Source organism: Sturnira hondurensis, unplaced genomic scaffold (genome assembly GCF_014824575.4).
Source record: "Sturnira hondurensis isolate 20B ecotype Veracruz unplaced genomic scaffold, ASM1482457v3 Scaffold0018728, whole genome shotgun sequence".
In the NCBI taxonomy this organism is placed as follows: Eukaryota; Metazoa; Chordata; class Mammalia; order Chiroptera; family Phyllostomidae; genus Sturnira; species Sturnira hondurensis.
This window is the reverse complement of record NW_028091359.1, coordinates 15,400,786-15,413,778: the sequence shown is the minus strand read 5'-3', so window position 1 is coordinate 15,413,778 and position 12,993 is coordinate 15,400,786. Positions and strand designations below refer to the sequence as shown.

The window sequence follows — 12,993 nt, the reverse complement described above, 5'->3', positions numbered from 1 at the left end:
ATGAAGCTGTGACTTTGACATAGTGGAAGAAACTTTGATTCTAGAATAAGACTTGGAGGTTTGACTTAGTCCGCCTTAAGGAGGTCATAATTAGCATACCAGACACATTGTTGATTGGTATTAATTCATTTTTTTATTTATAACATCAGATCAAGATGGTCAAAAACTAAACTCTTAGGAGAAAGTGGTATCTAAACTGAAACCAAAGGGATAAATAAGGGTTTTCCAGGGGAAGAAGAGGAAGGGGAGGGAATCAAAGACAGCATGCATCGTCTGTGAAAGCCTGGTGGCGAGAGAGAGCACGTAGATTAGAGGGACACAAACAAACTTTTAGTTTGAATTTCATAGTGATGGAGTAGGAAAATTTTAAGATGATACTGTGCAGGGAAGCAAGGCCTGACCCCGCGGTAAGCAGTATTATGGGGCTCACTATATTCCCGTATATTTATCAAGAACCATACTTCCTGTCTTTAAAATACTCTGTTTGTGTCTTGCCCACTTTCTATTGGGAATCTAAATGTTTTTCTCATAATTTTTATGAGCTTTAATTAACAACCTTCTTTATTCTCTGAATATTTTTATTAGGCTCATTGTTTCAGCATAAAGAAATTTGAGGGTTTTATATAGACACATCTGTTGATAATTTCTCTGTGATTTTTTCTTTTTCTAATAAAAATAGCCACCCAGATATTTATAAGTATTTTTAAATCCTCCTGTTGGTTTTAAGACTCCCTTTTTTAATATCATCCTTTTTAGTTCACTATGTAGGCAGAGCAAATGAAGTGAGTGTTAAGTTGGACTGTTTTCCAGTTTTCCCAGCATCGTTTATTGAATTTTCCCTTCCTCTTTGATTTGTGGGTTTTTTCTTCCTTCTGAAGTTAATAGTTTTTGAGAGCTTGCAGTGTGGTGAGCACTGTTGTGTGGTTCTAAGCACTTTACATATATTATCTCATCTTTCCTCACAACCGCCCTATGAGGAAATGGAGTCATGGGGAGTTTGTGTGTGTACTGTGCTCCAGTGTGCTACCATCTCCATATGGGGTTATCTTCTTTTCTGCTTTTACGCCTCTACCATTCTGTCTTAATATTCACAGTGGTTTGTTTCCCTCTCAGGAAAGGTTAAGGTGCCTTTACTATTTCTTCATTTTTTCTTTTACCTGCTTATTTTTCCATATGAACTTACGTGTTTAGTGCTGTGTTTCAAAAAGAATCTCATTAGAATGCTTGTCAGAATTGGCTTAATCCGTAAGTTATACTGGACATAATCGCATCTTTACGGTATCAGTAAGAGTGTATCTCCTGTACTTATCAGCCTTGGTGCTTGGTGTGTTCCAGATGCTGAATAAAGACTCATTGAGTGAAAGAGTAAATAAACGGAGAGACCTTTGTCTAGCACCTCTGTCAAGTTTACACCTTTCATTAATGTTTTTTACCTTTTCCTCATTTGGTTCTATTCATTGCATGTGAATGTTAGTGTTGGCATTGCTAATTTTGGTGTACTGTTATTGTTATGAATGGTGTCTTTTTCCTGTAATTTCCTAATTACTTGTTGCCAGCATATGAGAAAATTTTTAATAGTTCCATATTTATTTTGGTATTTATTTCAAGTTGCCCTCCTGAAGGTATTCTTGAGGAATTCTTTAGATGGACAATTATATCACCTGTTAATAATAACCATTTTGGTTTTTACTTTCCTGTAATTTTATCTGCTGTTTCTGTTTTTTGTTCTGAAATTTTTCAAATAATGTTTAAAAAATTGATGAAAATGGGTATTGGTACTTGATCCTGATTTGAATAGAAATACAACTTTTTACTTTTAAGCAAGGTGTTTGTAAGTACACGGTACCATACCTTATCTGGTTCTTAAAATGTGCTTCAAAAAGAGCCCTGGCTCGGCTGGTTCAAGTGTTGCCCTGCACTCCAAAAGGTTGCGGTTCTGTCCCCTGTCAGGTATGTATGGGAGGCAGCCAATTGGTTTCTCTCTCTCAAATCATATTCTTGGGTGAGGATTTTAAAAAATATTTAAAACAATGTCTTAAAATGGAATAATTTTACAGAAGATTTTAGGTTGACTTCTGTTTGAAACTTTTGGTGTTAGTTAAAGGAATTTGGTTATATTGCTTCAGAGCATTGTTATGGAAGACTATTGAATAGCACATGTTTGTGACCCTTTCAGTCAGCTACAGAAGACATCCCGTTCTGCTGGGCTGTAATGAGCGTTTGTCTGGCTTTCAGCTGGGTCCCTATTCCATTAGTACCCTAACCTGAATTCCAGAGGGCGGAGGAACAGGGCTGAAGCAAATACACCCTTTCATTCCTTTGGGTGTTCGCTGGGCTTGGACATGCACAAGTAGTAATAATAATCCTAATGACAACAGCAACATTACATGAATTATGCCATTTAATCCTCAGAATAAAATGCTATGAATAAATAAGTCCTGCTAGCCCATATTATAGACAAGAAATCTGTGCTGTAGAGCATCGTAGACCAGTGTTACACAGAGTTACACAGCTGAGAAGAGGCAGAGGCAGGATTTAGGCCTAGAACCTTTGACACCAGCGCACACTCTTCACTGCTGCTTTATCCCTTATTGCATTTGCTTTTGTGTTTGTGTTCTTATTTGAATCCAGTTGACTGGTGAGGAACAAGTTACTTGGGAAACAGAAGTCTTAGTTAGGGTTGGATGGATGGATATATGTGTCTTATAGGCTTGAGAGATAGATGCTGAGCACTAATGCATTTTAAAATGTTTATGGAGTTCAGTAATACAGTAAGTATACATATAAGTCATACATATAAGTTCTGTGGCTTCTACATTTCCTATACTATTTTTACCCTCCCCCTTTCTATTTTCTCCCCACCATCTATGCTACTTATTCTCTGTACCTTTTCTTCCTCTCTCCCCCTCCCACTCCCCTGTTGATAACCCTCCATGTGATCTCCATTTCTATGGTTCCACTCCTGATCTAGCTGTCCTCTTGGTTTGCTTTTGTTTTAGGTGTGATTGTTAATAACTGTGAGTTTGCTGTCATTTTACTGTTCATATTTTTATCTTCTTTTTCTTAGATAAATTCCTTTAACATTTCATATAATAAGGGCTTGGTGGTGATGAACTAACTCCTTTAACTTGGCCTTATCTGAGAAGCACTTTATCTGCCCTTCCATTCTAAATGAAAGCTTTGCTGGATAGAGCAATCTTGGATTAAAAAAATATATATATATATTTTTAAACAAAATGCTAGAGTGAGGTAGAGTAGAAAATATCTAAGCAGTTAGCGTCTATCATCAGTAGTGAAGATAGTAGATCAGTGATTGGGAGGAAGTGAGAATGATTTGCTCATTTGGAAAAGTAATGCATTTTAAAACCATTTAGCAGATTATTTCAAATAACTCCTTTTCTCCGTAGTGAAATTCCCCAACCTAGGTTAGGGGAGCCAGTTAGGTTGCTGGGGCAGAAAAATGCTCAAGAGCCACTTCACTAGTCGGCATAGGAGAGGAATTGCTTTATTGAAGTTTAACAGTAATTTTTCCATAAGCCTGGTGTTTAAAAAGAAAAAAAAGAGAGTGCTTTAGAAGGCTCTTACCCTTCCCTCCCCTCTCCCCCTCAGTAGAAGTGTTCCTAAATCTGGAAGGAAGTCTATCTTAATTTTAGAATTTCTTAGGAAGGACCATAAAATTTTCTTTCTGTATCCTTTTTCCCAGTTTTAGGAGTACTTGAAGTAGACTCTTCCTTATGTCTCCCAAATTAAGTGCCTCATTTGTGGCCCGCGCGTTTTGAAACACTGTCCTGCATTTTAATCTAGCCTTGTTTCAGTGCTCCTTTTTTCAACTCTTGGCTATTACTTTTGTTTTTACCTAATTCATAAGGTGGCTTACTTTTAGATTTGAAGAAAATTCTTGATTTTCTTCTAGTTGGATTCCCACTGCAGTTTGATTTGGAGCACTAAGAATGTGTCCCGTGCGTAGCCCCGGTCCTGCTTTCTGCGTTATTGGGTTCCTCGCCCAGCTGTAGTTCCAAATGAGTCCCATTCTTTTTCCCTTCCTGCTTTTCTTTTCCTCGCCCGCCCTCCTTCAGTACTGCCCATGCTTGTTTGGTCTCCGTGATTTATTCTGAAACTAAATCTCATTTTTAATTGCGGTAAGTCAGATTCTAATTTGTGATGTGCAAAAAATAAATTTTTCTCTCCTGCACATAGAAGACTTTTAATTTTGTAAGTATTTAAATTTCCAGAATAAGTGATTTGTTAAATATGCACTAAAACTGTTCCTTTATATGACTTTAAACCTAAACTTTTCATTGTTTTTAATACCTTCTTAAATGCAAAAAAACAAAGCCATTAAACTTTCCCCATTAAAATGCAAAGCCTAGTGTCTTCTCGCTTTTTGAAGAGCGTTTTGTCCATTATATAATCTGTAAAGTAGCCAAGAGTTCTTCAGAAACAGGACATCATCTAGATTTAAAACGATTATGGCTTGTGTGTAGAATAATGACATGGCATAATCATTCATGGGGTGGTGACCACAGCTTTACTCTAGTGGCAAAACCCTTGGGTGCCTCCAACACTTCACTTACCATAGAGACTTGACCAAGGCACCCAGGACAAAAATGACTAGGTCACTTCAAGCCTCACTGAGTCAGTGAGGTTAAGTTGGTGTGACTGGAAAGCCAAGTGACACAGTTATGAGCATAGACCATTTATTTTTTCCCCAGATGTTTGACAGTGTAAACATACATAAAATACATATTAAAGTTAAGATGCTTTATATCTTGTGCAATAAATTGAAGCCTTAAAAAGAAAACATCTCATTTTTAAAAAAAGAAATTCATTAGTTTTACTTAAGACAGTAAAATAGCAGCAAGTACCAAGACATTGTGCACTTCTTTTATTTAAGACAAATTACTTCATTTACATCAGATCAGAAAGGTAACACTGGCTTTTTTGAATACTTAATATATTTGAATCACTGGTTAGATGGGGACATAGTTTCCCAACTGTACATCAGGGAGGAGTTCTTTCATTAGTTGCAGACAATGCAGACCCTCAGACGCCCAGCACAACCACAACACTGAACAGTAAGAGAAGCAACGCATTTACTTTCCAAGCACCAGCCGCAGAAGGTAAACGAGTCTTTGCGTTTGTGGTGGTCTCTTCCCTCCGTAAGTTAAGAGTTGTGCTTTGTTGAGGCATTTCAGAGAAATTATTTGGCATGCCACTGGTGATACTTAGGGTCATGGGTGTTGGGGATGATTTTTTTGAGCTAGTGAGGCTTGTGTTTGTAACCATTCCATCTTGGAGATGAATAGTTAGCGTTGCAGCTGCTGCTTCATGTGAATCGATCATTTCTGTGGATGTGTCTTCTGCATAGGGCACAAAAGCCTTGTCAGTGCTAGTGAAGGTGGTGTCTTTGCTTAGAGTGGCGCCAAATGTTGTTTCCTTTGCTCGATATTGTTTGGGCATTTTGGTCACTTTGGGTTGAGTTACCACGCTCAGAGAGTTAATGGTGTCCACTGTCTGCATCCCACTTACAGTGAACAAGCTTGAGGTAAATCCAGAAGGTGTGGGGTATATGTTATGTTCCTTCAGAGATGATATTTGGCTAGAACAGGGAGTCCCTATGACGTGGGCTTTTGTTTGCATCATCCACTTCAGTAAGTAAGTAATGTTTTGTGTGTGGTCACATGACCACCTGTTATTGTAAAGGGTTATTTCTTGCAATTGAAAGAGTTGGTCAAAAGCTTCATCTGGGATGAATGTGAATTTGTTGTTGTGCAGGTAAAGATGTGTGAGATTTGTCAGGTTTATTAGTGTTCCTGGAAGGATTTGTGTCAAGGAATTATTAGACAGGTCCACAGTATGCAATTTGGAGGGCATGTTGGTTGGAACTGTCCAAAGTTTGTTACTACTTAGGTTGAGAACCTCAAGACTTCTTAGTGTATTTTTAATGAGGACAACCTTTTCCAGCATATTCTTAGAAACATCCAGATATTTTAGGTTCCACTGATAGGCAGTATCAGCTTTGTCAAGCAGTTTAATGTTGTTGTTAGCAGCAGACACGTTCCAGAGGGACCGGGGTAACTGAGCAGGGAGGCTTTCAAGCCTGTTGTTTGAAATGTCCAAGGTCCTCAGATTAGTGTATTGGGTTAACTGGTTATGCAGATCAGTAAAGTGGTTATAAGACAGGTTTAAATGGATAATATTCTCTTGCAGTCCAGCTGGTAATGTAGTCAAGTTTCTGCCTGAACAGTCCACATGCCTGTGCCTTTCTGTGCATATACATTGGAGAGGACAAATGCATAAAATACCAGGTGTGAGAAACAGAAGGATGAACAGGCTGGGAGACATTTTCAGTATCTGATATTCCATCAAAGCCTGGAAACAAACAGATATACCCTTCTTTTAATATGCAAATACAATTAGGCATCTGCATGGGTCAGTTAGCATCAGGCAAAATTTTCAATAAACCTCGTTGTTGTTGAGTCCTTTTATAATTGTTCCAGTGATTAAACTAACAAAGCTCCCCTTCATTTATAGTCCAAATGCTTAATCCTTCGACTGGGGCTATGTGGTAGAGATTCTCTCCCTCTACTCTCAGGAGGGAGTAGAGTTTTCTCCTTTATTTTCTCTCTTCTTTTAAACAGTCTTTCTTATTTATCTTCCCAGAGCTTTAATATTATAAAATAGCATTCTCTGCAAATAAAGAGTTGGAATCTTAAGCTATTAGGGTTTTTTATATTCTTTTTACTCAGATGGGAAAAATGGCTGTCGTGTCTCTTTTTTTAAATCTCTGCAGTAATGTAATTGTGTGTATGTGTGGAGGGGGAATGAGATTTTATTTAGATATTAGAGCAATATTTTGAAATTCATCTTTGTATTTTTAGGATAAATATATTCTAGCAAAACATTTTAAGGCACTTGCAAAATCCAGACCAACACCATACCTTCAAACCTCACATTTTATAAAGTGATTTTTCTTCTGCATATTTCAGTGCCGATTCTAAAAGAAAACAATGTGTATATTTACAAAGTGAATGGATATTGAAGAGAAATTTCTCCACTGACACTGCAGCAAATTTCTGGTGCATGCGTTTGCTATTGAAAATATATTCAATCCTAACGTTCTTTTTCTTAAAAAAAAAAAAGACAGAAAGAAAGAAAAAGAAGGAAAGAAAAGGGGACAAAATTCCAAGGTCAATCTTTTACTGATTTAAATAACATCTTACCATAGTGTCGTCTTCAGCATCAGCATCTCATTTTCTCCGGGAAACTTAAGCTTAAAGGTCTCCTCGTTCTGGAGAGTAGGAACCGCTTCTGGCTGTGGGCTGTGCTTGCCTGCTCAGCTGCATTGTGTGTTGCTGTGAGCTGGAGCTCTGCAGCCACCTGATCAGCGCCACATCGGAGGACTGCAGGGCTGTCATTGGTGCTGACTCAAATTTATTGCAAGAGGTGCACTCGCAACAAAATGGACCCAAATTTTTTTCTAAATTTATAGCTGTAGGCATACCTACACATGTCAGATGTGCTGTAGGGTGGAATGCCTCACACACAGCAGATCTGGACCTTACTCATTTCTGTGTATTTCTCTGAGCTTATGTTCCACATTTTAACATTTGCCTCATGAAGAATTTGTGGGGAGGTTTTAATGCCTCTGCTCTTCATCTTTTTTACATGTTGAAAAATGTTAAATTTGACCTTCCTTGTGGATGGTTTTCTAAGATACTAGTTTAACTATTTTGAACTCCTACCTTATTTTTTTTCTAAAAAATTGGTACAGTTATCGTGTCACTTTTTAAAATAGCCCAATACAATCTGTTTGATTGCCATGTACTCCCCCAACATGATGGTTATTATGTATAATCAGCTTTTCAAATTTATCAGTCACTCAAATATTATTCTTCCTTTATGGGAAGTAAGAAGTACCTAAATATGATTATTTATATCTTGCTGATATAAAGGATCATTTGACCCAGGCTACCACAAGCAAGGCTACATTTTTAAATGAGTATCTTATGCTTTTATGAACTATCAGTTCATAAAATATGAGTGATAAAATAAATGTATTTTATTTTATGTCCTTTGGGGTTAAGGATTCTTTTTCTTTCTGAAACTTCGGCGAGTAAATATGACTATTATTTTCTCCAGAGACCTCTTTGGTACTGTATGAATGACCATCCATTTGATTTTATGTTTTAAAAACAATCAATTTCAGGTGATTTCTTCAGACTGTTTTACATTTTATCTTATGAGAAAGCAATTTATACTTCTGAAATTATGGAAAATAATGTAAAAGGCAACACTTTGGTCATGAGTTTAATAAAATTAGAACAGAGTATGGTAGATTCTGCTCTGCTCTTTGGTGGACTGATTGTATAATCTGTTAAAACTTGTCTAATTTCCAGAATAGTCAGTTTACTTTAGAAAAGAAAGTAAATAAAGTTATCACATGTTCGTTACAAATTGTTACCATTTAAAAACCAGCAATTATTAGCATATTACATTTAAGGAAAATCTTTCTATACCTAGTTATTAATTCATTTGTGTTTCTCTGAATTACATTTGCCATTATTTTACCCCAATTAGAATTTAAATTTAGTATTAAAACTTGAAGATTATTTTCTTAGAAAGCAAACTATAATCTAGGAGTCACCTGTTGTGTAAAACTAATGTTCCTCAGAAAGTATCTACATTTTTAAAGTCTGCAGTGTTAGAAGTTTATTATTGATTAGGTACTTTATTCCCACTTTACTTTGAGGGTTCAGCCTTGGACTCTTAAGATTCTCTCTATAGATTTCAGAAACCAGTCATCAGTCTTGGGGCTTAGAAGTTATGTGTTAAAAATACTCCATTCAGCAATATTGTTGTGGAAATAGGGAATGTTTTGACATTTAGATTTCTTCTGTTTCAGCTCTTCTACATTAATACTCTTCAAGGAATGTGTCTTCAAGGGATGTGGTGGAGGGTCAGTTTACCAAACACTCAAATCTCTTCTTTTAATTTTAGGAAGCTCATGAGGAAGTAGTTATTCAGTTCCATTATCCTTGCCAGTACTTTCGTTTGAAAGAAAGAACATGTTATTTCATTAATTAATGGGTTTAAATGAATATGAGTTTAGATTTATTGATTTAGATTTATTGAGATTAGATTCTGCTACATATAATTTTAAAATTCCAACATAATAGTAGTGGCACTGTTTCTCATTTCTAAGTTTGGGGACATACCAAATGCTGCTTCTTATTCAAAGATTATTATAAAATTCTCAAAAAAGAGGAACATTTTAATATCTTTGAATTGTAACAAACTGTCTTTAACTTATGCTTTTAGAAATTCTCATGAAATAATAGTATATTACTATTATTCCAAAACTAATTTTTATTGGCTTAAGTGTCTCTTAAAACTTATTTTAGATACTGTTCAGACACATGACATTTTAGATAAGTCTTCTGTTGAGTCAGGAATCACAGCTATATAGGCAACTGTCATAAACTAGACTAAGTACTAAGTTCATTTGCATCCGCTATGGTGAAACACACCGCCCTAGGATATATTGTGCCAACGCTGTGGAAGGTGTAACAAATTACCTACCAGGGAACAACTGTCCCATGTCAATCAACAGTTTGGAAACCCAATCAGATTACCTTTATTTCTTAAATTGATAACATTTGTGCTTATTTGAGACTAAAAGTATTATAATTACTTTTGGTAATTATAATTAGCAAAATTATAGTCTGAAGAACTATAGTCAAGAATTATAGTCAAAATTCAGTCTGAAGAACTGTTGGTTCTTCAGACTGAATTTTCTGCTGAAAACAGCCAAGAGTTCTGAATAAAGTTTTTTAAAAGCATGGAAAAACTGGCAAGATAGAAATTGTTAGGTTGCCCTCCAGGTGGGTCGGTTTCTTCTCCTGCCTCCTCGCCCCTTTTCTCTCCGTGTTACCAGAACTCAGTTATTTGTTCTCTAGAATGTTCCTCATCTGGATTCATCTGTTTTCCCTCTTGTAAAGTGTTGACTTGTTTCTCTATTCCCCATATTTCCTAACAGCATTAACATAATTTCTTGTTTGTATTATCCTAAAATAGTTTCAAAATAATACCAGTATTGGTACAATTAGGTTACAGACTACTGAATAACATTAAAAATTTCTGTGCAGCTCTGTTTGTTCTTAGAATATATTTCACCAAGGATGTACAGTCAATTCTGTATTCTAATGCAACATGAAGTAATTGTTTTTTCTATATTTTTATATCATCAACTTTACTTAAAAGATTCATTTATTTCAGTTGTCACCAGTTTTTAGGGAGTGCTTAAGTCAAAACTATACAACAAGATAATATTCAGAGAAATCTTGCTTCTGTATTCCCTCCTCCCTTTTCTCTTCATACTCCTGTTAGTGACTATTTTTGGTTGTTCCTGATCTGTATTTCTTTTTTGCAAACATAAAAAAATGTATGAATTATATGTGCTTATCCCCTTATATGAAAGGTTGCCTACTAAATGTACTGTTACACATCTTGTTTTTAATTTTTTAATAATATATCTGGAAGATCATTCCATATCAGTGCATAGGGATCTTTCTCATTCATTTTATGATACATAGTACCGCCCTTGAGAGTACACGATGGTTTATTCAACCAGATCCCTACGATGGACATCTGAGTTGTTTCCAGGCTTTTGCTGTTATAAATAATGCCACAGTGAATACTCTTCCTCGTAAGTTATTTCATTTTTTTTGCCCTATGATCCTTTGAAAAATATTTCTAGAAGTAGGACTGCTCTGTAAAAGGGTGAAATAATTTGAAGTTTTTCTGGTTATTACCTACTTCCTCTCCATAGACAATACCACTTTGTAGTCTAGTTCTGTAGAGCCTCACTATAGACCTTGTTGTTGAACTTTGGATTTATGTCAATAAGCATAATAGTATCTCGGTGTAATTTTAAGTGCATCTCATTTATTATGAGGAAGGTTGTATATCTTTATATAAGTTTTTAAGGATATTTATTTTTTTTTTCTGTTGTGTTGTGGGTCTTTCCCACCCTCCTCTGTATTAAGGAGGCTTTTTTGATTTCAGAGATAGTGGCCCTTTGACTTAAAGTTGTGGAAGTTTTTTGTTTGTCATTTGTGTTTTGACTTTATTATGGTGACTTTATATGTTTGTTTTTGCCATTTAGAAGTTTTATATAATTGGAGTCTTCTTTTGATCACCTCTGAATTTTGAGTCTCAGCCAGGAACGTTTTTCTCACTTCCAGTTTAAAAAAGAACCCACTTGTTTTCACCTATTAACTTAGATAATTTCATTTTTTTAAAGATTTTATTTATTCATCTATAGAGGGGAAGGGAGGGAGAGAAATATCAACGTATGGTTGCCTCTCATGCATCCCCTGCTAGGACCTGACCTGCAACCCAGGCATGTGCCCTCACTGGAAATCGAACTGTGATCCTCTGATTCTCAGGCCCGCGCTCAATCCACTGAGCTCCACCAGCCAGGGCAATAATTTCATTTTTAATATTTAGATCTTTAGTCATCTGATATTTATTCCTATGTAGCATGACATATAGATCCAGTTTTATTTTTTCAAATATATATTCAGTTGTCCCAGTACTCTCCCCCCTGATTTGAGATTGGAGTCTATTTGGGGGCTCCCCATCTGTCCCATTGATCTGTTTGTCTAATGACCTACCAGTACCACAGTGTTTTAGTTATAGGTGCCTAAATATTTTGCTACTTGACTTTTTTATCAGAACTAGGTGATAACAACAATTACAGGTCACCTCATCTGATTTATTGTATCCCCACTACCTACACTAAACAGAATACATATGTGATGCATGTTTGTTGCAGCAGATGAAGTCAGTGCTCTTTGGTCTAAGTGTTAGTGCAAGGAGTGCTGAACTAGGAGTCAGGGAACAAATACAGCATTTTTTTCATCCTCACCCCAGGGCACGCTTACTGATTTGAGAGAGAGAAACATCAGTCGGTTGCCTCCTCTGTGTGCTCCAAGGGGGGATCGAACCTGCAGTCTTTTGGTTTTCGGGATGGTGTTCCAAACAACTGAGCCCCTAGCTGAGGCCAAAGTTGGCTTTTGATACCACTTCTAAACCAGTCGCTCAGTCTCTCTGGGCTTGTTTTTTCAGTGGTTAACAAATAAAAGGGGTTCAGCTGGTTGGTTGTCAGGGTGGTTTCTGAATCTGGTTAATGCTGATCTGGTGAGAGCACCACTGGGATGTGGTGTGTAATTTGGTCTGCTTTTAATTACCCTGTGCCTTGTCCTCTTGCTGTATTCATGAAATAGACTTTCTCTTCTGGATCTTGGTTCTTTAATCTTTTCTGTAAATTTTTCTTTGTTCCAAAATTTTTTCTCTCCTATATTTCTTTTATTAGCTTGCTAATTTTTTCTGTTGCTGATCAAGCAAGAATAGCCACTGTTTGGCTGTTCTGCTTCCACTGACCTCAGTTGGGAAAAATTGCATGCAGTAAATAGGAATTATTTTCCCCTTGGCAGAGAATTTCTTAAGAAACAAAAAACCCCAAAACCAGCTGCTAACAGTAGTCTGTTTTATTGTACAAAGAGCAGAAGGAGAATAGCTGCCTGTCATGTTTGAAGAAATCAGCCAAGACTGTGAACAGATCGGCCGTTCTTAATTTATTTATGAGCCTTGGTATTTCCTTATATTTTCCCATACCCATCCTTCAAGAAGTCAGGAAAGAAGTTGACGAAAAAGAAGAGCAAAAGTGTAGAAAGAGCCTGTTAGGGAACAATTTTATTTGTAAAATGAGAAAGATTATGATGATTTAAGGCAAGTTTAAGCCGACCAAATATAAAAACATGTCTTACTGTAACAAGAATACTTAAAATTCAAAAGAATAATAGGAAATTCTTAAACTCCTGATTGCTGGTAGGTAAAGTACCTTGAAAGTGCAAAGTCTGAAAAACACATGAAAGAAACTTTTAAAAAAATAGTTTTTTATTTTTAGAGGGGAAGGAAAGGAGAGAG

At 36.3% G+C, this 12,993-nt stretch overlaps 2 protein-coding genes across 5 annotated transcripts in view; one reads left to right on the top strand and one right to left on the bottom strand.

Moving 5' to 3' along the window:
* Positions 1 to 12,993, top strand: part of NF1 (neurofibromin 1) — a 233,814-nt gene that overhangs the window by 151,547 nt on the left and 69,274 nt on the right. The gene's annotated exons all lie outside the window — the stretch shown is intronic.
* Positions 4,564 to 8,551, bottom strand: OMG (oligodendrocyte myelin glycoprotein). Its single transcript, XM_037069754.1, has 2 exons — positions 7,224 to 8,551; positions 4,564 to 6,372 (listed from the first exon to the last, which is right to left on the bottom strand). Exons 1-2 carry the CDS (start codon positions 7,224 to 7,226, stop codon positions 5,044 to 5,046), a joined length of 1,332 nt encoding a protein of 443 aa, XP_036925649.1. The 5' UTR covers positions 7,227 to 8,551; the 3' UTR covers positions 4,564 to 5,043.